This window comes from Podarcis filfolensis (assembly GCF_964270895.1).
Source record: "Podarcis filfolensis genome assembly, chromosome: 12".
NCBI classification, from domain to species: domain Eukaryota; kingdom Metazoa; phylum Chordata; class Lepidosauria; order Squamata; family Lacertidae; genus Podarcis; species Podarcis filfolensis.
In genome coordinates, this window is record NC_139614.1 from 16,113,133 (window position 1) to 16,139,303 (window position 26,171).

At 43.8% G+C, this 26,171-nt stretch overlaps 1 protein-coding gene and 1 long non-coding RNA gene across 8 annotated transcripts in view; one reads left to right on the plus strand and one right to left on the minus strand.

The window, feature by feature from the left end:
* Nucleotides 1–26,171, minus strand: part of RBMS3 (RNA binding motif single stranded interacting protein 3) — a gene marked incomplete at its 3' end in the record, with an annotated part of 470,025 nt that overhangs the window by 303,450 nt on the left and 140,404 nt on the right. For all 4 annotated transcript variants that reach the window (XM_083578126.1, XM_083578127.1, XM_083578125.1 and 1 more), the window contains exon 3: nucleotides 9,805–9,863. In XM_083578126.1, the coding sequence (XP_083434252.1) occupies nucleotides 9,805–9,863 (59 nt within the window). The remainder of the gene's footprint in view (nucleotides 1–9,804; nucleotides 9,864–26,171) is intronic.
* LOC310745582 lies at nucleotides 1,315–3,209 on the plus strand. 4 transcript variants are annotated; one of them, XR_014540178.1, is made up of 3 exons: nucleotides 1,315–1,693; nucleotides 1,850–1,878; nucleotides 2,928–3,209. It is a non-coding gene; the product is annotated as an uncharacterized lncRNA (long non-coding RNA). The 4 variants fall into 4 exon arrangements; XR_014540179.1 differs by having other exon boundaries at nucleotides 1,319–1,632; nucleotides 1,844–1,878; XR_014540180.1 differs by having other exon boundaries at nucleotides 1,370–1,693; nucleotides 2,998–3,209.

Here is a 26,171-nt window from a genome sequence, read left to right on the forward strand (position 1 = left end):
CACTGTATGTTACTTATGATTAGTAAAACTAAGAGCACCAGGCCGTTTGGGGGATAAAACAAGGAGGAGCAGAACCATGAGCACCACCTGGAACTTATTGAAGGAAAGGTGGAATGTGAATGTAAAAACAAGTAAATAAATATCAATCTGAAGTTTTGTGCATGTGAGGGGAAATGGTACCTGACAGCAGCTAAATTATTAGGAATGGGAGATAACTGGCTTCTTGAAAGAACTGCTGTTTCTGGGAAACTTTCTGGAATCCATGCAAGGCCCATCTGTTCACACTGTGAAGAGGGGAAGAGCATGCTGGGTCTGTTTTATGTGCTATTCTGAAATGTGTTTTGGGGGGCTATATGCTCTTTTTAGTAATATTTGCTTTTTTAAAAGTTAATTTATTCTGTTTTGCTCTTTTATTTATTTGTACTCACAGCTCGCACCTTTCACCTAACACCAAGGGCAGGTAACAAATATCACAATCCAAAGAAGTACAATATACACTAAAACCATAAAATCAAATCAAAACAACAACAACAACAACAACAACAACAACAACAACAACAACAACAACAACAACAACAGAACAAGAAAACTCCAAACCAGAATTGCAGTGCATAGCCATGCAGAGAATCTGGGTAAAGAGGCGTATCTTGACAAACTGTCAAACAGAATAAAGTGATGGTTCAAAAATGCACTACAGAAGGGAGGTCTTTCTACAAGCTGGGAGGCACCACAGACAAGGCCCTGTCCACTGCCCCCCAAACCACAGGAGGAGGAACTGCTTCAGATATTTGAGGACCCCAGTCATTTAGGGCTTTAAAATGTCAATATTAACACACTGAATAGAACTTGTTAATGAATTGGCAGTGATGCTGCTGGTGGCTATCTCTGGCTAGACATATACATATACGAATGACACTAGTCTTGAAAGGTTTGCACTGGGCGCCAATTCACAACCAATTGGATGAGATGGGCCTTTAGTCTGAGATTCAATACACACACGCCTTTGGTTTGGAGCTCGAGAAATAAAGCCACATGTGTATGAGAGGGAATAAAGAAATTATCTTCTTCGCTTCTCAGTAAGAACCCCCTCCCTCCCCACACGTGTAATTAATTAAGGAAAACCAAGGTATGCAGTGGCATATTATTCATGAACCTAACATCCAGTCTGGGCCCTGAGCACACATCACTCAGCCCGCCTTGGGCTGTTTTCCTCCTCTTAGGGTTGTTTTTTGTTTATTTCTAAAAGATGTTTTGTACTTCTGCAAACCTCAAGGTTGTCTTGTGTGTAGGTGGTGCCTCTTTGGCTACAAAAGGAAGGGCGAGCGCCAGGTGCCTATCAGAATAACCCTCACAGGTGGTGCTTAGGACCCTATATTATTCTCCCATGTCACGTCCATTCCAGTTCCTAAGCAGATGTACAGGGCTAGTCAGAGTTCTCCATTAAACCAGGAAATCAAACTGGAATGCACACAGTTATTAAGAGCCCACAAGGCCAGATGCAGAGGGAAGTAATTCATGCTCTGAGAAATGGGCTTGTATATTTTGGCAGATGAACATTGCCATGAAGTATGGAAACAGTGTACTGAAACTTCCACTGCTCAATCCCTCTGAACGCTTAGCTATATCAGAAAGGTGTGGGGGTGTGGAGGATTATATGAGAATTTCCACCCTCCCTTCCCAACAGGTGGGCAGGGTTTGCGACACCAAGCGGGCTTACCTGCATTAGGGTGGCCTCATCCCGCCCCCAGCCTGGGAGGACAATGGACGGCCGGCTGGGGGTGGGGTGAGGGCCAAGGGAAAAGACCCCTTCAGCCAAACCTCACTCTGTTTCCTCCTCTTCCAGGTTCAGGATGTGTTCCTGTGAGCAGCCAGGTTGAGGTAAGTAATTTTGGTTTCTTTTGTTGGCTGGCCGCTTCGCCAGGCCTGAGAGGGCGGCATGCGCCCCAGCTACAGGCTGCTTGCCAGCCTTTTTGTTGTTTTCAGCAGCGGCGGCACTTGGGAGGGAGCGCAAGGCCCCTCCGTTGCTGCTGTTCACCATGGGGTGCTTCGTCGGGCCTGAGAAGGTGGCATGCGCCCTGGCTTTAGGACGCACGGTGGCCTTTTGTTTTCGGTGATGGCGGCGCTGGGGAGAGGCGCAAGGCCTGTTAAAGGGTTGCTTGCGGGAGTCCCTGGCCCTAGGGCGGTGGCATGTAGGTCAAACTCCTGGCCGAGGTAAAGTGGGAGGGCACGGTGTGTAAGTTCGTGCTTTACAGTCCCTTCCCACTGCACCTCATTGCCCTGCACATCCTCAGTCTCAGCTGGGCTGAGAGGGTTACATGCCAAGGCCTATGCCAAGTTCCCCACATTCTGAAGTTGAATAAAGTTGTGGCCAACTTGAACCTATACAGTGGTACCTCGGGTTAAGTACTTAATTCATTCTGGAGGTCCGTTCTTAACCTGAAACTGTTCTTAACCTGAAGCACCACTTTAGCTGATGGGGCCTTCTGCTGCTGCTGCACCACCGGAGCACGATTTCTGTTCTCATCCTGAAGCAAAGTTCTTAACCTGAGGTACTATTTCTGGGTTAGTGGAGTCTGTAACCTGAAGCCTCTGTAACCTGAAGCATCTGTAACCCGAGGTACCACTGTACTTTGGTCTATCGTCTCATTCTTTTTGGGGGGGGGTAGGCTCCACGGACAGAGTTCAGCGCGTGTGCTCGCAAACCTTGCAGCCCCACTATGCATTTAAGATACATGTTTGTTGTCGTTAAATTCTTCAGTTCGCCTTCCCTGACCATCCAAATTAGCAAAGAAAAGAAATATGCAAATCATAAACCGGGGAGGCAACAACAAAAAAACTACTTCCCAACTTTACATCTTACTGAACATCTTTTAATGTTTGCATCTGATTGTATCATGTATCTGTTTTTCATTCTTCCCCATATGCAGTTCCGTTCCTTGCTTTATTCAATGATTTTGGGCCATTCCACGGTGACAGCTCTTGTTTTGTTTTATACAGTCCTATTAGAGAACGCTCGCTTGCTGTTGTTATGCGTCAATTAGTATGCACGCCACCCAAGGAAGAACAGTCTCAAACGAGAGGCTTCATCAAGAGGCGTCCCCAGTGAACCCTTTCGCAGCAAGTGAAGATATTTCCTGAGGTCTGATGGCTCAATTCACAATTCTGCGTGTGTGTGTGTGTGTGTTTTAAAATAAAGACTGTGGCAATTATCTATGCAACCCTGTGCATATTTACTTGCAAGTAAGTCCCACTGTGATCAATGGGGCAAACTTCCAGGTACGTAGGCAAAGGACTGCAGCCAGTAAATCTGGTTTCGTTGGTATACAGTTTACAGAGAATGAACTTGACATCTACACCTAACGTTTAAGCCATAAAGTCTGCTTAACAAGAGGCTGGAATTATGACACTATACAGGCAGCACACTCTGCTGTGAGCTCTGGGTTTAATATTAAACAGCAAAGCAAATGCTAATGGGTCTACTTTGCTTCTGCCTAGTTGCTGTTGCCATCACCTCCTTCTCTTCCAAGCTGGGAAACCAAACACCCAACTGCCTCCTTACAACTAGGAGGCAAAGGTGGTAGCACTAACATCCAGGTAGATGGGCAAATCCTTCACTGGGTTGCTAAAGGCACTTGTTTATAGTGTTATGAGGTGTGTGGGGGGAGAGGTGTAGGCTGTATGCTTGAGCCCCCTTCTAATTCCTGGATCCAGATTGGATTTAATTCCTGGAATAACCAGGCTAGCTTCCTGGTGAGGTAATGGCCCTCTAAGTATGGGCCATAAAGGTAACAAAGGAAGTGTCTCTGTGCCAGATAACAAAAGGGTGGGGGCCCCTTCCTCAACTTTCTGGTAGTTAAAATAAATATAAAAAAAATAAAAAAAATTGTTTAGTAGCACCTTAGAGACCAACTAAGTTTGTTCTGAGTATAAGCTTTCGTGTGCATGGTAAACCTGTTTGCAGGTAATGAGACATATGCTAAAGCTATTTTTGGTCATCTGCATACTATCACTTGCTTTTTCCTGCAGGACTAATTGCAGCTGTTGTTGTTGTTCTTTAGTCGTTTAGTCGTGTCCGACTCTTCGTGACCCCATGGGCCAGAGCATGCCAGGCACCCCTGTCTTCCATTGCCTCCTGCAGTTTGGTCAAACTCATGTTCATAGCTTCGAGAACACTGTCCAACCATCTTGTCCTCTGTCGTCCCCTTCTCCTTGTGCCCTCAATCTTTCCCAACATCAGGGTCTCTTCCAGGGAGTCTTCTCTTCTCATGAGGTGGCCAAAGTATTGGAGCCTCAGCTTCACAGATCTGTCCTTCCAGTGAGCACTCAGGGCTGATTTCCTTAAGAATGGATAGGTTTGATCCATCCATTGCAGTCGTTAACAGTCGGAGGTAGGTTTACCATACCCATTGAGTCAATCACCCATCTCCTTCTACCTTTCAGAGAAAAACTCCACCCCACCTTCCCACTATATGTAAGGGTCTGGTGACTTCTGTTTCAGTGTATCTGAAGAAGTGTGCATGCACACGAAAGCTTATACCCAGAACAAACTTAGTTGGTCTCTAAGGTGCTACTGATTTTTTTAAAAAATATATATATTTATGCTGACTGCGTCAGACCAACACGGCTACCTACCTGAATCTAGAATTTCTGGTAGTTAGAAGGGCAAAGGACAGAGCTGAGAACTATGTTAGCTAGAAGCTGGCAGCTAGTAACTGGCCGGCTGCAGGCTGGGCAACTGGGAGACAGAGCCATTGGGGAGTCTCAAATCCTCACTCAGTCATGAAGTCAATAGGGCCAGTCATCTCTCTGCCTAGACACCACAGAGTTACTGTGACAATAAAAATGGAGGGATCACATGTATGGCTTTGAGTCCCTTAGAGGGAAAGTGGGGTATAAATTTAATAAATCAAATGCATTTATTTATTTAACCATTTATTAATTTAGCCTATTCCTAACACACTTTTCAGTCTTAGAAAAGACTCTCAGGGTAGCTTCTACGTTAAAACAAAAAACAAAAATGTGTGTGTGTTTTTGGAGGAGGGGAGCCATTTTCAAAGTTACCAAAATAAAACAGATGTTCAGAGAGAATCTTTCCTGTGTGTCTATTCAGAAATTATTTCAGTGGAGCACAGAACTTCAAAGCAGAAAGCAGCCCAAAGCCAGATACGAATAACAGGAATAATAAAAACCGAATCTCGTAATAGCAGCAAAAGCAAACATCGCAATCCCACTGAAAGCACAGGAAGCAGGACACATTTCACCTGGCGCTTAAAACTTTGCAAGGTTGGTGCCAGGTGAATAGCACCAGGGGAGACTTCCATGTGTGCATAAGAAGAGCCTGCCAGATCGGGCCAATGGAGAATCGAGTCCAGCATCTGGTTCTTGCAATGGCCTGTGGGAAACCTTCAGAAAGGACCTGAGGTGGGGTTTCAACACAGCAAAGCTCTGAATACCACCACCTTCCTCACTTCCAAAGGTAGGGCAATCAGTGGTATTGTAAATTTTGAAGTGCAAGAGCTCATCTCGACAGCCTTCATAGCCATGCCCACCACGAGAATCCAGGCACTGATCCACTTATACATTGACTCACAACACACAGGAGCAGGGACGCAGCAAAGAGCAAGGCTGTAATCCTATGCACAGTTTTTCTGGGAACTACTGAACTCAGTGCTGGCTGCTTAGGTTCAACTTGTGAAACGCACCGAGTTTCAACAAATATATTCCCTCCGCAGAAATGCAAAACTTTAGCTTCTCCTTAGAAATGCAAATCACGATGCAAGGAAGTGTTACTACCATTTGAACTACGTGTGTGAAATGGGAACGCCATCAAAGAAAAGATGTTTCCAGCCTCCACTTATTTCCCCTCATTCTTGGACTTCGCACTGCAAACAAGCTACAAAGCCCTGTTTAGGGAAGTTTTTAATGTCTGATGTTTTATCGTGTTTGTAATATTCTGTTGGGAGCGGCCCAGAGTGGCTGGGGAAACACAGGCAGATGGGTGGGGTATAATTAATATATTATTATTATTATTATTATTATTATTATTATTATTATTATTACTACTACTACTACTACTACTACTACTACTACTACTACTACTACTACTACTACATGTCAGAGGAAGAAGACTCTGCATTGCAGAGGGTTGAATTCTATGATACTATTAATTTCTCTGGTGTTCTGAAAAAAGACAAGTAATTTTGCACACCCACCCACCCAGTCTTTTCCCTTCACTGTACCAATGGGAAGCACCTCTGAGGAAGATCTGTACAGTTTAGCAGGGGAACAGGGGAACTTTTAAATATCCTCACACTGTCAATGTTACAAGAAAGTAGAGTGAGTTCTCCCTGGAGTGTGGTTCTGCAACAGCTCCAGACAGACTGTAATAACCTTGAGAAAACCCTCATTTAACCCCCCTAGGTGAGTTGGCAATTGGATATTCGCACATGTGCTCTAGCTACTTGCTCTCTATTGAGCAAATTATCAGATATGTATATGATGGGGTCTTTTTTTTGGGGGGGGGACTTCTATTCTAAAGTCTTATATGAATATAGTCATGGAAGTAGGACTCCTCTCACATCCTCACTAGAGAATTACATCATGATAACTGAAGTAATTTGGAAAGATTTCCAGGGGGGAAAGGATGTGTGTAGGTAGTATAATGAGATCAAAAAGCGAAGATAAGACAGTGAAGCTAATGTGAAATGCTACTCTGATCAGAAATTACAAGGCTATCAAAAACCCAAGGTTCTCAAAAGCTTTTGACTACGCACAGTAACCTTTACGTCATTATCACCCACTGCTCAGTCCAACGCCAGTAAGGATGCTTTTAAGATGCCGAAGATGCAGGTGATTCTGTTTCGAGAATATGTCACAACTGATTTAGCATGCAGACCCGTGCCTCCAAATTGTGGGTCCGACTCAATTTAGTCTAACAAGGAGATGATGCAATTTAAGTGACCAAAAGGATTGTACAGACTTCTGTTCATTCGCCATACTTACCCCTGCCCTCTCAGATGCTGTTGGACTACAACTCCCATCATCCCCGAACGCTGGCAGCACAGGCTGATGAGAATTTGGACCCGCAGCATAGGGGGACACCAAGTTTGCTATAGCTCATCCTGCAGAGTCCTCTTTACCTAACCAGGCACCCATATTAAAAGTCCAAGCAAGAATGACATAGCTGAAGCGAGAAAGATTCCACTCGACACACATTTTTCACTTGTGTGCTACCTTCCATTTTAGACATACAATGGTACCTCTGGTTACGAACTTAATTCCTTCCAGAGGTCCATTCTTAACCTGAAACCGTTCTTAACCTGAGGTAACACTTTAGCTAATGGGGCCTCCTGCTGCCACCGCGCAATTTCTGTTCTCATCCTGAGGTAAAGTTCTTAACCTGAGGTACTACTTCAGGGGTAGCGGAGTCTGTAACCTGAAGTGTTTGTAACCCGAGGTGTTTGTAACCCGAGGTACCACTGTAATTGAAATGCAGGCCTGCATTTAAAGATTCAAGACTTGCCTGAAACCCCATGTTCTTTGGGCCTGAAATCCAGTGTTGGCCCAGCCTCCGTCCCCTCAGCTTGATTTAGGAGGGACCCACCTCTACAAGTTAATTCCCACTTTGGATCTGAACCACAACAACTTGTGTGAACTTCGCTCTATTCCAAGCAGACACCTATCGTGTTCCCAAACATGGCAGAAACCCTCCCTGCTACCTGCTTTTTTCCAAACGCAGAACTCGCCAAAGGATGAGATGGCTTCTCAACAACCTCCCTGTGGCCTGGATTGTCACACAAAAGGATTCGACACACAATGAAACAGAGAGGCATCGGAAACGCAGTCCCCATGTTGCTTGATTTAACTTCTGGAAATGATATTGTCCCTACCTCCTTATTTCAGTGAGCAATGTCAAGAAGCAGTAGCAGACCTTGTGGAGAGGTAGGTGGAGCCTTGCTGCTCTCCCAGCTTCTGAACACAGCATGTGACGGGCAATTGCCAGAAGGAGAAAGGGGCACAGGAAGGACATCGGTGCCCCATCTATGCTGCTCCATGGGGTGCTGTCAATAACACTTGTGAGAGTCAAGGCCTCTCTGCACAGCTGTTCCCGTTGACTTAGTAAGGTAGGGTCTTGAAGACTCGAGCCCATTCCAAACGGGACCTGAACCACGATGGCGTCAGATTTGAAATAATTGTGGTGGAAGTGCAAAACATGTCACTCAAAGCCGCCGCTACTCCTTGATATCACTGCGAGAGGCCAAGTTACAGGGAACCAGGCAGAGGGCCTTCTCGGTAGTGGCGCCCGCCCTGTGGAACGCCCTCCCACCAGATGTCAAAGCGATAAACAACTACCTGACATTCAGAAGACATCTGAAGGCAGCCCTGTTCAGGGAAGTTTTTGATATGTGACATTTTAGTGTATTTTTCATCTTTGTTGGAAGCCGCCCAGAGTGGCTGGGGAAACCCAGCCAGATGGGCGGGGTACAAATAATAAATAATAATAATAATAATAATAATAATAATAATAATAATAATAATAATAATTATTATTATTATTATTAATTATTGTATGTGGCACCCTAACAAGTTAAGACTATAATCCACACTTGTTATTTCTGTCTGAGCAACGGTTCCCAGACAGAAGATTAATGGTGGATACCGGACGTGCGAAATGAATATTTTATGGTATAAAGATGTAAACTGCGCTGCAAGAGTCGGAACTCCGGTGAAACATCTCCCCACAAAAGAGATAATGTGTTGATAAATCAATTACAAATTCCATTATTACGCTTTAGAACAGGGGTAGGATATGTGGTGGGGGGTTTTCAGGCCAAGGGCAGCTTCTCCTCATAACCAACCTTTCAAGAGAGGGTGGAAGATGAAAAAGCAGACAGAGCAACTGACATGGCTCTTGTTTCTCAGCAGTGGACCGCATTCCAGTCGTGCAATGTTTCACCTCCCTGTAGCTTTCCACACACAAATTCACCCATGCAGGCAAGCAAGAGGGAGTTCAAGGACACACGCCTACCAGGGCAAAAGCACTTGGGGATGGTGTGGAAAAGGACAAGTGAGGGGAATGGCCTGGGGTGATTTTTTTAGGGCGAGACAGAGAAGCCTGGAAGGCCAAATTCAGCCCCTAGGCCCAAGTTCACCACTCCCTGCCATAAGTGTATTTTGCATATTAAGGGGAAAAAATAAAACATGTAGGAATAAAAATATTATGTAGGCAACCATACTATGCCACACTGATGCACTCTGCATTCAAATTCATTTAAACGACAAAACATATTTTAAAGCATTAGCCATTAAATGAAAATAAACCGCAAGAGCTACACAGATTCATTTTCATTCCACTACGCCACTATTTCAGAAGTGATGCAGTTGGGCCACAGTTAACATTTTCTTATAAGAACGGAGCACAAGATATCAAAAGAGAGAAAAGCAGAATGAGGATTTGCTTGGGAAAGCTTTCCCAAGAGTTTCAAATTTTTACATAGGAAATCAATTTGCATCACCGATAATATTGTTCAAATCAGATGACACTGTGTGGTTAGGAGGTAATTTACTTTGCTGCCGAAGCAATTTGATAGTTGTTCTGATTTGTGATTTTCATTTTGTTTGTTAATGAAAAAAATTAATGAGCAATGTTACTGGAAGTAGAACTCGAAGCCGCAGCATTATTAAACATGTTTTCAATATACTGTACATTATGTTGATTGCACCGCCAGAGTCTGAACTTTTGTAGCGCAAACACCAGTCAATCAATCTGATGTGGAATTTGCAGGGAGGACTTTTGGCACTTACCTTTGCACTGATTGGTGTTTTTGTCTAGAATTGCTTTTGTGGATACAATTTTTCCATACCTGAAAAACAAAAGTGGGGGGGGGGGAGAGAAATAGGGATGTTCATTTTATTGTTGTTGAAAACCTGATCCAGTTGTCAAGCATACTTAAAAGAAAAGGAGACTTAAGTGCTCCTGAAAAGTGCAGCACAAACAATATTGTATGGTAATGTCCTGCATGCTGTATTTGCATTTCTCACCTGACCTTCAAAAGCTACCCTTACAAAGGTGGTTAATTTCCTATGCTTGCACTTTGATAATCAACAAAGAGACCAATTACAGTGGCAGATTTGGGGGATGTCAAGGCAAACAAAGATGTTTTTTCTGAGTGTTGATTAGATCAGGCTAAACCTGTGTTTTTTCCCTTGGTTAAATGAGATGAATGGGTGATTTTCCAAGACACAGAACGGACCACTCTCTGAAATTGGCAATGCCAGAGTGGAACATATGGGAGACTTTCAGCAGCCAGCCCAAGGGGATGCCTGTTTTCAGAATACACCGCATTGATTTGTGTGCAATTGCGCATGGAGGGATTTTTAGATTTTTGGGGTGGAAATGGTGACTAAGGGAAGAGAACATTATGGAGGTTTGTAAAATTATGACTGGTGTGAATGGAGGGAATTTTTTCTCCCTCTCAAAATATGAGAACTTGGAAGGTCGCCAGATTGCATTTATTTCTTGACTTAGCACCATGCCATTGCCACAAAACCTGTGCTAAGAAAGGTACAATCAAAAATCACCATTGAAACAAAATTAACAGCTATTTCTAAAAATCAATAAGTCTAAAAATGCACTTAAAACCAAATAACTGCATACCATAAAATTAAATCAAGAAACCTTCAGCCAATACTAAATGCCCTCCCAGTTTTTAAATAGACACTGAAACACCAAGAGAGAAGTGGCCGGACACAATTCTGATAGAAGTAAAAGCTGGAATTCCACAAAAAGGTCTTATATTTTTTCTTCTTCTGGAAGAGGCTGTCTGGGGCTGATGGGAGTTGGAGTCCAGCAACATCTGGGAGGGGACCACATTGGCCACCCCTGCCCCAAACCATGTAGCAACTCAAAGGTCATTGTCAGCACTCTGAATTGTGTCTGGAAGCCAGTAGGGAGCCAGAATAAGTCCTGTCCTGGTCAAAAGGCAAGTTGCAGGATTCTGCATTAGCAAAACCTTCCAAAGCATAATGATGCCCAATCTTTGTTCTGTGTGTGAAAGCTCTTCATACAATGTATATGATAATGTACTTATAGAATGTGGCCATTAGCTTAATCTTCAGTGGCATCTCGCCGGAAGCAGCAGCAGCAGCAGCAGCTGTGCAGCCCTGGAAGTGGCTGGTAGTAGGGTACCAGCAAAGGCAATGCATTGTGGGATTTCACCACCCAAGATGGCTGCTTCAGTCCTTCTCATGGGCAAGGCTGACCCTGCCCTCAGGGCTACCCAGCACACAGGTTAGGAGAGACATTGGCCAGCAGGTGGGCTTCCCAAAAATAGGATCCTTGCTCTGTCCTGTGCAGAATCCTGATATTCTGCAACCAATAAAGTTGTGGTCATGTTTAACCTACACATACCCCATCCTGTTCATTGCTCCAGGTCAACAGGCCTTACATACCTGGTGCCCAAGGAAGTATTCATAGCAGTACTTATTGTCCATAGCAATAAAACACTTAAATGTCAGTGCAGTGGTGTATCCGAATTAATTGGACATGCCATACTTTTCGCCCCACAAGGTGCACCTGACCATAAGACGCACCTAGTTTTTAGAGGAGGAAAACAAGGGGGGGGGGGATATTCTGAATCAAATGTTGTAGGAGAGGAGTTTTAAGTGGGGAGGGAAGGAAAACCCTGGAGGGGCAAGTGGCATGTGTGGGGTGTGTAGAGAAGGAGGTGGCTAACAATGCAGGAGAGGGGTTTAAGGGGAGGGAGGAAAGTGTAGGGAGTGGGCAGTGGGGTCCGGAGGGACCACACTCCCCACCAGCAGGCAGTCACAGTCTGCCTGCACGCGTGACCCTGGGGTGCGGGGCACATCCCCCCCCCGAAAAGCCACAGCTGTCTGAACATCGTTCCCTCTGTCTAACCTTTTGCGGTCTCAGTAGTCTGTAGTGTCCTGTCTGTAACCTTTGTCCCTGAGACCTTTTGTCTCCTTCGTCATACACTGTGCAAGGGGAAAATGACGCGGTGGAAACAGGTGCCAAAATAACTTTGTACCACCCCACAATCTCGGGACCGAAGATGTGTAAAGGTCACAGCCCAAAATGTATCTGCCTGGTTTGCATGTTTGTCTCAATAAAAGGAGGCTCCACAGGGCTAGCCGGCAGCTTGCATGCAGCTCACCTGTGCGCAGATCACCTAATGATCAGCCCCCAGTCTTGTGCCTTCACTTCAGAAAGGAAGGCAAAAGTTCTCCCCACCACCACCCAAGCCAGCTCTCTCTCTCTCTCTCTTTCTCCCACCTGCATGTTTTCCGGCTGCCTATGCGTCCCTGGCATGCTTTTCTGGACGCAGCAGCAGCACTGGAGCATGGAGAGGAGGAGGCGGCGGCGGTGGCAGCCGTCGGTTGCGCTCCTAGCCGCCGGAAATTGATCTGCGTGGGCTGGAGCCTGTGTACAGTGCAGCTAGGAAGGAATTAGCAGAAAGGACACAATCCCTTCCCCTCTGCTTGACATGAAGGCAGGGGATTTCCCTGCTCTTTGCTGTGTTTGATTGCCACCAGTCTCCTTGCTCAGCACGTCTGCTTGCTGCGAGGTGACGCTGCCGCGGCCGGCGCTGAGCAACGGAAGGGGAAAGGATTGTGTCCCGCTGCTCATTCCTTCCTAGCCGCGTCACCTCGCAGCAAGCAGACGCGCTGAACAAGGGGAACGGGCCACCACTGGCCCGATCCGAGTAAACACAGCAACCGAAAACACCAGAGGGTGGGCAGTAAGACCCTGAGGCAGAGGGCAGGAAAGGAATTGACTGCAGCTGTGCGCTCCCTGCCAGAAAGGGACAAGAACAAAAGGAGGGGAGCAGAGGCTGACTTTAACCGCCCAGTTAAAACTGTACGCAGCAAGGAACTCAAAACAAAATAGGAGTCGCAATTGAATCTTTAGGAAGGCGCTACAATAATTAGGCATGGTGAACAGACGGTAGCCTTGGGGTGCCGTACAGCGATAGAGAGGCTCCACACACAAGGACACTCAAACGCCCAAATGCCCCCTTTAAGCACACGTTCTCCTATGCAGCAACATGACTCACATGCCTCTACACACAGAGCAAAATATGCCCGATACAGGAACCCCAGAAACCTCCTCTCTACAGCCTTCTCTCCTCCGTGACGCACGATCCAAGTTTTGCCCCTGCACTCGGGCGATTCGGCTCCAGGGACCACACATTCGCTCCATAAGACGCACAGACATTTCCCCTTACTTTTTAGGAGGAAAAAAATGTGTCTTATGGAGCGAAAAATACAACAAGTTTTTCCTAAATAAAAGTTAATAATTAAGTCCAAGACCCCAAGTTCTGATAATTGGTCATAAATGGAACAATAACATCTGATAACCAATTTTTCTTGCTTAGATGTCTGGCGCTGTAATTTGTCTTTGGGGATATGGCTCTTCTCATCATTGCAAGCAATGCAATTTTAATTCTTGTCACGCAGAGATACCAAAAGGGCATTACACAATGGGAATCTACATGCAGATAGCATGGAATGGCATAATGCATAACAGAGCTGGCCTGCTAATTTTTAATACTTTTATTTTTAATACTAACCATGGTTTGTTTGTTCTTTAAAAAAAACCACCTCTAAAACTAACAATATTTAACTCTGTATTCTCGTATCACCGTGTTTGTGTGTGCACATGTGCAGATTTTCAGTTTGAAATTTCACAGACTTCTAGTCAAGTCCATAAACCTCAATAGGTCTATTCTGAGTAGGAATAGAGTTGAATGCCAGCCTCTCTCTCTTGACCTTCATTCACTGTCACTGACAGGAAGCTCCTGCAGCCAATCGGAAGCCGCAGAAGCCCTGTCGGATGTTCAGCTTCCAAAAGAACATTCGAAAATCGGAGCAGTCACTTCCGGGTTTCGATCGTTCAGGAGCCAAAACGTTCAAGAACTAAGCTGTTCGAAAACCAAGGTATTTAGAAGTTGTCAAGGCCAATGGCTAGGACAATAAATTTGCTGCTGATATTTTAAGAACTCTTGATTCCTAAGTTGTTAGTTTAAGATTTTGCATGGTTTATTTTATTATAATATTATACAAGCAACCACCCAATTGCATGGGAGTTACGTTCCATGTCATCACATGCAACAGTTGAGTGTATATAAGCTCATTATGCCTTGTCTTCATCATGCCCACGCCACTGGCCTGATCTGGCCACTTCTGAGTCACTATGATACACTTGTGCGCAGTCATGCATCAACTGAACACACGTAAATGTTGCCTGTACTTTGCTTCCATAATCTATTGGCAATTCACAAGACTCTTTTGTCCAGAAAATATTGTTGCTAAAATATGCACCAAGACGTAGGAGTTGCATTATCTTAAATAATTATCTACAATAATTATAAAAACCAATCCATCCTTGCCCTGATATTTCACATTAAAAGTTAATATATGGAACAAGGCTTACTGAAGCAATATTCCTCAGCCAGCAAAGTTTGATTGATGTCTTGTTCAGAAATGTCATGGGGGAACGTGGTTGTTGTTTTTTTAATCTGGTTATGCTACTGATACAGGAGTAATTAGATTTCCAAGGCCTCCAACAAGTTAAGCAATTTGGAAGTAAAAATAAAAGGCAAATGCCTTGGCAAATAAGCACAGAAATATGTACTGGTTACATGTGAAAGGAGAATAATATGCTGCAATAATTACCAGTAAGAAGATTGCAACATAATCTTGTTATAATAGGAAGCAATGCGACAACATACACAATTCCACCCTACCCCCCTTTAAATAGCTGGGTGAATGATTCTGTGCTCAAACCATGATTTGGGATGCACACATAGAGTATTCACAGAAGATCTGTTTTAAGATAATTATTGGTGATTATAAAATATGAGGTTTCTCTCATTAAATTCAAGACTGCTTGGGAGCAAGCGCTTGGAGATTACTGCTAAAGTTTTATTTCCCACCTTATCATAAAGACTTAGACAGCAGATGGAAGAGAAGATCATAGGGTCTGCATTTTAAAGCAAGCAAACCTATTCTGCTTTCATGGACCATGGATCAGAACACCGTTGTCAATCAGATCCCATACGTCTCCGAATTTTGTGAGCCAGTTTGCTTTCAGATAAGTATGCACAAAAAATTGTATTTTAGGGAAACTGTATTGGAAAGCATACAAAAAAGTGTTATAGAAGTAGTACCAGTGAAGGCAGTTTGTACACAGTTTATAATTTAGATTAAGTTTTTTCACATCTTTTAAAGTCATTAAAGGGTCTAGACCTTAAACTGCCTGTATGCAGGACTGACATGAAACAGAAATGGGCTAATCTGCCCTTTCCTAGTCAGACCAGACTAAGGTGCACCCCTATTTCCCATTATTTTAACGTCATGCAATATTGCTTTTGCAAGAGTTAGTATGCATAATTCTCTCTGGATTCAACATACTAAGTTCCTACTGACATCAATGGGAACCAAATGCTTAACTCTGTTTCTAAATTTCATTGACTTCCCAGAATTATTTCCAGTTACTATGCCAATGACAAGTGGATTTCATGACTGTGTGGCAATTTAACTTGATCGGTAATTTAACCTGCGGTCTCCTGTGTCCTTTCACTGGATATTCATAAAGCCTAGTTCTACAAACTAGTTAACTAGAGAATTATTCCAAATGGCTCAGGTACTTGGGACAAAGGTGAAGCACACTGTCTTAAATTCACTTACTCTACTCCTTTGCAGGTATAGTCATGGCTTCTTTTCATCTGGAACTCACTGGAACAGAGTTCCACCACCTCTTTGCAGCATACTGGTAACTGCATAGCGGCACAACGCCCAGAACTCAACAACTCCCCCCCCCCCGCTCACCAATTTAGGGTTGTCTGTCAAAAAAAGAGTGGGAATTCCTGCACCTCTTTTTCTAGAAAAAAAAGTGCTGGATATAGCTGCCTGTGACTTTGGTGATTTGATGCAGTACTCGCAGTCATTAACCAAGGCTATAATCCTGCACTCAGTTCAGCTGCTTAAATCTCACCCACTTCAATTAGCTTCAACCAATCTAAATGGGTCCCACGTTGCAGCTTAAGACAATATTCAAGAGAGAATGTGTTTCAAAATGGAAATAATGGGGAAAGTAACTCCAGAATTTCTCCCAAAATATGCCTGCCAGCTGTCAGATCTCCACTGAAATATGTTGTTGTTTGTTTTATTGTATTTTTAAGGTTTAGATATTGGTCTTTGTCAAAATAGGGTAGAACTTAACAAACAAAGGGGCAATATCCAACGCAACACATTTGCTAACACAAGGACTTGCAGGTGTGCAAAGGAAATTCCCTCCCCTCTCTGTGTGCAACCCCTAAATCTGTTCCCCTACCCTAATCCTCTGGAACAGGTTTATGGGGCACACACACAGGGAAGGGAAGAAGATAGAGAAATTCCATTGCACATCTGAAAGTCCCTGAGCTAGTGGAACTGGTTAGTTGGACATCTCTCAATATGATATAAATACTAAACGTCTTTCCATCTGCAGTGTTGGATGGCAGGTTGAGAGGAGTTCCCTACCAGGACAGACTTTGCTCGTGTGCTCAAGACATTGATTCCATAAAACATATTTTGTTGCATTGTGCAAAATATGAGCAAGCCAGGGCTAAACTGATATTACCCTTGCTGGTACCTTTCCCGGGAAAATCAGAGGCTCACTATGTCAGGTTCCTATTGGAAGACTGGACATATGCTAGAACCTTAGCAGTGGCAAAGTTTTTATCGGTGGTTGCAAGAACCAATGATCCCTATATTCTGAACGAAATGCTTGTTTAACCTTGAGGTAACCTGGAATGTGGTGAGGCTGTGCCTGCCGCTCCAATGCTATAATAATTTATAATAATAATTTCTTATTTATACCCCACCCATCTGGTTGGGCTTTCCCAGCCACTCTGGGCAGCTTCCAACAAAATATTAAAATACAACAATGCATCAAACATTAAAAGCTTCCCTACACAGGCCTGCCTTCAGATGTCTTCTAAAAGTCTGGTAGTTGGTTTTCTCTTTGACATCTGGTGGGAGGGCATTCCACAGGGCGGGTGCTGCTACCGAGAAGGCCCTCTGCCTGGTTCCCTGTAACTTGGCTTCTTGTAGTGAGGGAACCACCAGAAGGCCCTCGGCGCTGGACCTCAACGTCCGGGCAGAATGATGGGGGTGGAGATGGTCCTTCATGTATCCTGGACCAAGGCCGTTTAGAGCTTTAAAGGTCAGCACCAACACTTTGAATTGTGCTCAGAAATGTACTCCCAGTCACCAGTCTAGCTGCCGCATTCTGGATTAGTTGTTTTTTCCGGGTCACCTTCAAAGGTAGCCCCACATAGAGCGCATTGCAGTAGTCCAAGTGGGAGATAATCAGAGCATGCACCACTCTGGCAAGACAGGCTACGGGCAGGTAGGGTCTCAGCCTGCGTACCAGATGGAGCTGGTAGACAGCTGCCCTGGACACAGAATTGACCTGCGCCTCCGTGGACAGCTGCGAGTCCAAAATGACTCCCCGGCTGCGTACCTAGTAGTCCTTCAGGGACACAGTTACCCCATTCAAGACCAGGGAGTCCCACACACCTGCCTGCCTCCGTCCCCCCAAAACAGTACTTCTGTCTTGTCAGGATTCAACCTCAATCTGTTAGCCACCATCCATCCTCCATCCATTCCGTTAAAAGAATCTAGGGGCTTTCCTTGCTTTTGTCCGATCCCCTTCCAGGGGTTAGGGCCACGCCAGAGCCCCTGGGAGCATTTGGGGTGAGTTGAGTCTGAACCTGGTCCAGTGCTCCCCCAGGATGTTTTCCCGGAGTCCAGGCGTCAATGCTGCCCTGCTGAGCTCAGGTGCAACTAGTCGTGAACCAATGCCTAAGCAAACCACTCACAATCTGTAATCAATAAAGTTGTGGCCAAAATTATGCCAATAACCTTAAACTAAATTCCGTGTCAATTGTGTCTTTATTTATTGGGGGAGGTCTTGGGATCTTAACACGCAATAAGCCAAACATGGTAACATAATGAGCAAGGCATACCAGGCAGCATATAAAATCATACACAATGTAATAAACGACACAACTCAGCCCCTGCAAAATTGCTCATAACGGAAGTGAATGTCTCAGGTGCAACTATAAAACACAACGAAGCAGTCTTCCGAAAAATAAGGAAGAAATCAGTAGTGGAACACTTCTCAGTGTACAAAACTAGCCGTTAATCTCATCCACCCCCTTACCCAAAGAAAATGGCAAACCCTTCCAACTCTCAACTTGGGAACTAGCTTTTCCTTTCTCTCTCACCCTGTGAAATGCCTGCCTCTCGCTTAAGATTGTCCCACCATCTATCTGCTACTGTCCATCACCTGCTATAACGACAATCGCTTTGTGAAACATAAAAAGCTTTACAAATTTGCAGATGAATCTGCCCACTCAGTTGGCAGAATTGGCACTTGGCCAAGTACCACATAAATACCCACACCATGTCCGTAAGAACTCAGCCGTTTAGTGTGGCAGCAATGAAACTTTGGAACTCCCTGCCTCTTGATATCACTGTATTCTTTTTGTCGCCTGCTAAACATATTCTTATTTAGACAAGCTTAGCAAGGTGTTTAGACGTTTGTATGAGTTTTTGTTTGTTTTAGCCTGTTCTACTGCGATTTTAACCTTCTGTAAGTTTTAAACTGGAGTTGTAAATTTTTTAAGCAACAAATTTATTGTTTTTGTAAGCTTTGATTCTATGATTATCAAGCAGTATATAAATTTTAGGAGCTAAATAAATAAATATCAAAAAGTGGCTTTGCATTTCAAACCCCTATTTTTCTACTTACATGTTTTTCATTATTTTTATGTCCCTTAAAAAAATAATCACCAAAACTCCAAAATGTGATTGCAGCAACTATTTTTTTAAAAAATAAAAGGCTTATAAACCCACCTTTTCACAATGAGCTCAAGATGACTATACCATTGCATAACTTGGGCTATAATCCAGTGCCTATCTACCTAGAAATAAATTCCATTGAAATCCATTAGAATCACAGAATCATAGAATCATTGTTTAGTTGGAAGGGACCCCAAGGGTCATGCAGAATTTTTTTGCCCATAGTGGGGCTAAAACCCACAACCCTGAGAATAAGAGTCTCATGGTCTACCGACTGAGCTATTAGATTTACTTCTGAGTAGACATGTAAGGTGGGACGCTGGTGGCGCTATGGGTTAAACCACAGAGCCAGGACTTGCTGATCAGAAGGTTGGCGGTTCGAATCCCCGCGACGGGGTAAGCTCCCGTTGCTCGGTCCCTGCTCCTGCCAACCTAGCAGTCTGAAAGCATGCCAGTGCAAGTAGATAAATAGGTACCGCTCTGGCAGGAAGGTAAACAGCGTTTCCGTGCGCTGCTCTGGTTCGCCAGAAGCGGCTTAGTCATGCTGGCCACATGACCCGGAAGCTATACGCCGACTCCCTCGGCCAATAAAGCGAGATGAGTGCTGCAACCCCAGAGTCGGCCACGACTGGACCTAATGGTCAGGGGTCCCTTTACCTTTACTAGACATGTATAGGATTATGCTGTCAAAATATAAACATCAAGAGAGAACATTACAAGGCACATTTTAAAAATATTTTTTTAAAAAAAAATAGTGTGTGTGTGTGTGTGTGTGTGCATCTGTGTTTACATGTGTACAACCAGTGACTTAAAGCCCTACCATGGGGGGAAGTGGGGACAGAGAGAATCACTAGAGGATGTTTTCTGGAATTCAGAGAGAGAGGACATGTTGTTCACAATTATAAAAGTTCTGAACAGCAGCTCATTCATCCAGTTACTGCTTCTCCACAAGTGAAAAGACTGAAAATACTAAATATTCCTGCAGGTATACAAATCTTGGGACACCAGGATCCAGATCAGATGATAAACTTCACCCAAACTCTGGGAAGGATAGCAAGTGCTCAAAATACAGTAGTATTTCAGCCACATGCAGTTTTTGCCAAAAATGAACCAATAATCTAGCAACAGCCTCAGGCTGCAATCCTATACCCATTTAACCTCTGAGTAAGCGGCATTAATGGGACTTACTTCTGAGTAAGCATGTGTAGGGTTGCACAGTGTTTAATCTAAGACAACGACTCATTCTGCATTTTATATGGCTTTTCCATTCAATCCATTAGTCTCCCCTTCGCTTTTTTAAACATATAGTGCTTCTGGGTAGAAAAACAGAATAACATAAAACTCCATTTTTCACAGAGAGAGAGAGAGAGGAAAGATGAAAGTCTTCTACCACCAGGGACTGTCAACAAACAAATCACTGCAAGTTAAGCATTTTATAGAGTTCACGCAGCGTGTGCAAGAATCACAAGTGAGCCTAGAAACTTCTTTTCATTATTTACAAATTATGGATGTCTACTTGTCTGGGCTTTCTATAGTAATAATTATTTGTGAAATTCTAATACCAGTGCTTTTCCAGATGAGTTTATTCCTTTCAGAAATTATTTATAGGAACTGTATCAGAGGAAGCTTTCGGCTCATTAAATATTTCTACTCACTCTATTTTCAAGGGGGATATATCAAGTTTTATTCATTTCAAAAGGGTGTATTTAACACCTCAAAGAGGAAACTCAAACACATTTTTCTCTGATGCAATTATTTCAGCCGAAACAAATAAAACAACCATAACGTAATTGTGTTTTATAGTAACAAAATCCTGCGCTCTGTAGGCTAACCATTGCTTTTTATTAAAAAAAAAGATGGTCTTTGTTGGTTCCACATTTCTCCTTGACTGAGATCTACCGTAATTTACACTTTTTTTTTTAATGGTTAAGTCCCTGTGAGGTAATTTTGCCACATCCATTTAGTGTGGCGATTTCATACTGAACAAATGCATCTTTGCTGTATTTTGGCCCTTTTTTGCACTCCATGAGCTATTAAAGGCTAAGTTAATAATAGTAATAATTTTTATTGTTTATACCCCACCCATCCGGATGGGTTGCCCCAGCCACTCTAGGCAGCTTCCAACACATATAAAAACATAACAGCAAGGATTAAAAAATTAAAAAGTTGTGCTGTGTTTTTTTTAAAAAAAATATTTTTATTAAAGATTTCTTAGTTTACAAAAATACATGCATTGTCTCCTTCTCAAGTTGTATTTTCTACAGATCAGTTTCATTTGTTGTGAGGCTTTAGTATTGCATACAATGTTAGGTTAGAAAGAAAACGGGGGGAGAGGGGGAAATGGCGAGTGGGGTGGGGTGGAAATGCTTCTATTCTACTTAGTGTATGTGTGGGGTTTTGTGTCAGCGTCACATGTGGGTTCTCTTACTATTCACTTGTTGTATTTCCTTGGTGGTGAAAGAGGTGGGGTGTGACTTAGGGTGTGGTTGGTTGTCTTTGGTTGGCTACAGTGAGATTTGTTTTTGTGTGTGAGCTGGGCATGTGTGTGTTTTTGGATCCGGTTAGCCATATTGACTCGTATGCTATCGGTGGATTCTTGTTGTTGTGTTGTTGGGCTGTGTATGTGATAAAGGGGAACCATACCGGGGTGAAGGCGTCTTCTCCTATGAGTTTTTCTAATAAGGCTGTTTCCCATACTCTTAGATACCATTGGTCCATGCTTACTCCTGACCGGTCTTCTCCAGTGTCTGGCTATGATGCTTCCGGCTGCTGAGAACAGATGGGTTATGAAAAGTTGCGCTCTGGGACTTCAGGAACAACCTATGTGGGTCTTAAGAATACGGCACATTCCTAATTAACTGTGCCAGAATGCAATGCACCCACACCAAATAGTTTCTCCTTTTCCTGATCTGTATCCAAAATACTGAACTGAAATCTACATTGCTCCATGCAAATGAATATCCAGCTGGACATATGTGAATCAGCTTTCTTCAAGGGGCCTTCAGCACACCTCTGCACAAGCCAAGGATAGAATTTCGGTCCTGCACGCCATAATTTCCTGTCTTTCACTAATCTGCACTAGGCCCTAATGTTATAATAATGTCATTTTTTTGTGGGTGTGATTGAATTATCCACAGCATTAAGAGGATCTGAGGGGTTATGAGAGCACATACTTCTCAGCACACACAATTACCAAGCAGTATTAAGCCCCATCCGTGCGCCTCCAGTTAGCAGAACTGGGAGACAGCGACGTCATGAGACAAAAGAGCACTTTACGGTTGGCATCCAGCCTGATCCGGCAAGCCCTGTGCATAAAAAAGCTCCCAGGGAAGTAAGTGAAAGCCCTCTTCCACAAAGTCCACAGCATTATTGAAAGCAAGCGGCAAATCTTCAACATTCAAAGTGGAACATGCTGACAGGTTGGGTGGCTGCTTCTCTCTCATAGAGGGTCGTGCACGAATTGTAGTCACTCTGCAGACTTTAATGATAGGAAGAGATTGAAATGTGTCCTATTTCTGGGGAATGTGAAGAAGGCCCACTGAGATTTGAAAAGCGCAGCCTGCCTGTTAGCGAAAATTCTTGCTGCAGAGAATTGCTGCAGGGAAAAAGGGGGCAAGCAAGGGAAAAATAAAAGAAACAGACCCCCAGCTGTGTTAAAGTAAGCCGGCACCACTTATCTGCCTTAGTTGACTGTGAGGCTTTCACTCACACAATCCATAAGGATCTAACTGAGGAAAAGGGTGGCCTTTGTTTTCATTAGTCCAATGTGTTGTGCTATCATGCAAAGTCATATTTCAGAGCTATGGGAATGCATTTGGGTGAGCCCAAGGCTCACATGTTTCCCCATCTTCCCCCTCTGTGCAACGTCACAAGATCGGAAGATCAGAAGATTTCACTTCCATAATATTTCCCATACATTGTGGCTACTTGTTTCCTCCAAACTAAGAATGGTGCTTAGGGTTAACTGTTGTTTAAGGAAACAATGCGGGATTATTAATGTAGAAGTTGGCTAGTCTCCCTAAATCACAGTTAAACTAACCACAGTTTCTCTGGCTTTGGACATGAAAAAGTACAGCGGAACCTCAGTTTTCGAACGTAATCCGTTCCGGAAGACCGTTCGACTTCCAACCACAATGTTCAAAAACCGAGGCACAAAGGCTGTTGGCAAATTCAATTGAGAAAATTGAAAAACATGCAGTGGAAGCTGTCGACTTCTGATGCACGTTCAAAAACAGAAGCATTTACTTCCGGGTTTTCAGCGTTCGGGTTCCGAAATGTTCGTCAACAGAGACGTTCGAGAACCGAGGTTCCACTGTAACTGGTTATTTGAAAATGGAAGTAAAAGCTTCTAATCTCTTTCTCACAGTCATGTCGGAAGAGAGAAGGCAGAAGAAGAGTCCAGAGCTTTGGGCACATAATGCAAAACCTTAGTTTAGTATTATGTATGAACCAGATTAGCGAGTAGAAGGGATGGGCAAATTTGTCCATTTTGATTTCCCTCAGATTCTCATTATTCCATTCTTAAATTCAGTTCACATTTCTGTAGCAATATAACTTCTAGCACATTTGCAAAGCTAAATAGGGTCTGGTATGGTTTCAAATTGGATGGAGGACCGACCGCATGTTGATAGTTCCTGCACTGCAGGAGGTTGGAACTAGATGACCCTTGGGGTCCATTCCAATTCTGTGCTTTGATTCCAGTTCTTTCAGTTTGCAATTTAAAAGAAAAAAGTTTTTAGGAAAATTCATTAGCATTTTAAAGTGAATTTCTCCTAACAGACTTTTTTTTTTTTTTGCAATTTTGCCTAATATACACATTCTTACAAAGCAATTTTTGCTAATACTTTACCCCATTTTTTGTAGAAATGATTTGGCTGGTGAACTGTGCTGCAACATTTGGAAAAGTGCATTTTTTGTGTTTCGGTTTGCTTGCTGCTTCGGAAATTGCAAAATATGTAGGTTCGCCTCTAAATGCAACATGACTCTCTCCCCCATCACTGGTGAAGAGTTACGTACATGGGTTTTCAATGGGCCCAGATGCCTAACATGCTACTCAATGTCTGGTGCAAATGTAACTCCTCACTTGCTGGCAGGCATCAGAACAATCTATTAATAGGCCAATATATTGAACCTATCACACAAGCAATCACTTAGACATGCAATCAACCAATGTTTTGGAGCAAGTCCCACAAGCATGGTGACCACCAGAAATATGCCACACTTCACTGTACTCTAGCCCAACCCATGCCCTATTACTTAGCACCTTTCTATACATAATGGATTTGGATGCCATAGGGGCTCAGCAATTAATTAACGGCTCAGGACCGCAATACCTCAAGGACCGCCTCTTTCCATATGAACCTACCCAGACCCTGAGATCACCTTCTGAGGCCCTTCTTCATGTGCCTCCTCCTCAAGAGGTCCAGAGAGTGGCAACATGACAACGGGCCTTCTCTGCTGTGTCTCCCCATCTGTGGAACGCTCTCCCCAGGGAAGTTCGCCTGGCACCTTCATTACACACCTTTAGGCGCCAGGCAAAAACGTTCCTTTTTAACCAGGCCTTTGGTTGATCCGATTTACATCCTATGCCCTTTTAAAATGTGTTTTTTTGTGGGGGGGTGTATTGGGTTGCTATTTTTATTTTTATTAGGTATTTTGTGGTTTTATATCTTGATTTTATTCTGTGAACCGCCCTGAGACACCCGGGTAGAGGGCGGTATACAAATTCTCATAATAATAATAATTGTCAGGGAACTGCCATCAGCTCAGAGGCGAGAGGTGGAAGGGCAGTTGTGTTATAGGGAACCTCTGAAAATCTTGCGAAGCAGTTCCTCCTCTGGCGAGGAGGGAAGCCCTGCCTCCAGTGGAGAGGGAGTGGTGGGAGCAGGGGATGCTAGGGAGAGCCTCAACACCGAGCCTGAGCAAACCGGAGGGGAGGGAAGTACCCCTTTGCCAGCCCCCACTCTGCGCAGTAGGTTTCGGCGCAGGGAAGGGAGGAGAAGGTTGGGGGTCACGCAACTGTTATGCTGGAGGATTCTGCTAGCAAGTGAGCCAGACATGAACTTGAGACGCTCTTCACTGTAAATAGTTTGCGCTAATAATAAAGCCTGGAAAAGACAGGTCGGAGTCTTGCCTGTTTGCTCTCGAGCAACCACACCAGCACCTGACGACTAATAATAATAATAATATCAGTATCAATATGTGTGTGTGTGTGTGTGTGTGTTTAATACAAGGGGTCCTAAGAGAGCCTGTTGCCAGATTTAGGGCACTGGGTAGCATCCTACTTCCACGGGCTGGAGTTCCACTTACAGTGGATATATTTGCAACTACATCACCCACCCACTGGTGTCACCAATATGGAACTTGGTCCTGTGAAAAGGCATCAACGTATGTTCACATCCTCCCAGGCCCCCTTGCATTGAGCCAGCCCGATTCTGAATGGCTGCCATTCAGCAGAAGAATGCAAGCCCAGGAGCCAAACGGGGGTCTTTGTTCAAAAGCGGAATGGGCATACAGCTGCAATAACTGGAAGAATTAACAGCCAGTGGTTTGTTCTTTTTTTTAAGGTGTTGCTAGAGCAGCATAAAAAGGCTAGGGACCTTCACATAATTAAGAAGCCCCCCTCCCCCCCTTGTGTAAAGTGTAATAAAGATGACAGCAACAGACCAAACAATTTCAGGAGAGCTATAAAATATTTATTAGGCCGCCTTCCCCTTATTACACAGTACAAGGCCATTGTTTTCAGCTTACTGGAGATGGCAAAGGAGAAATCATACAATTAAATAAAATAAAATATTTGTTTCAGTGCCGGCAATATTTAATAGCCGCATCGTTACAGCCTGCCCTTTTCTTCCATCAGTGAGAATTACAACCACATCTTAAAGAGACCCTCTGTACAATGAGTGAGCAATAGAATTATCCTCTGTGTCCCTGGGTTGTTTTTGTTGTTTTTCCTTTCTATTAATTGCTCTAGTAGCTCAGTGCTATCTATATTCTCTGTTAGAAAGTACTGTGCCTGTGTGATTGTATAAAGAAGCAAAACTGAAAGGTGTTTCCATAACCCCCCACCCAACTCTCCATTTTCATTAGTGTTGTTTCCTAACTGTTAGGCTAAAGCCTGTGCACGTACACAAACACAACACCAACAAACACCATTCAATGAAGCTGTGATCTGCACATGTGCAATGACTGTCTCAGATGTACACACCTCAGCTTAACTGCAGTCTTAAATTTTCAAACTAGATGGAAGGTGCAAGTGCTCTGCGAGTGCAGCTTTCTCCCGACTGAAGTGCAGAGTGTTT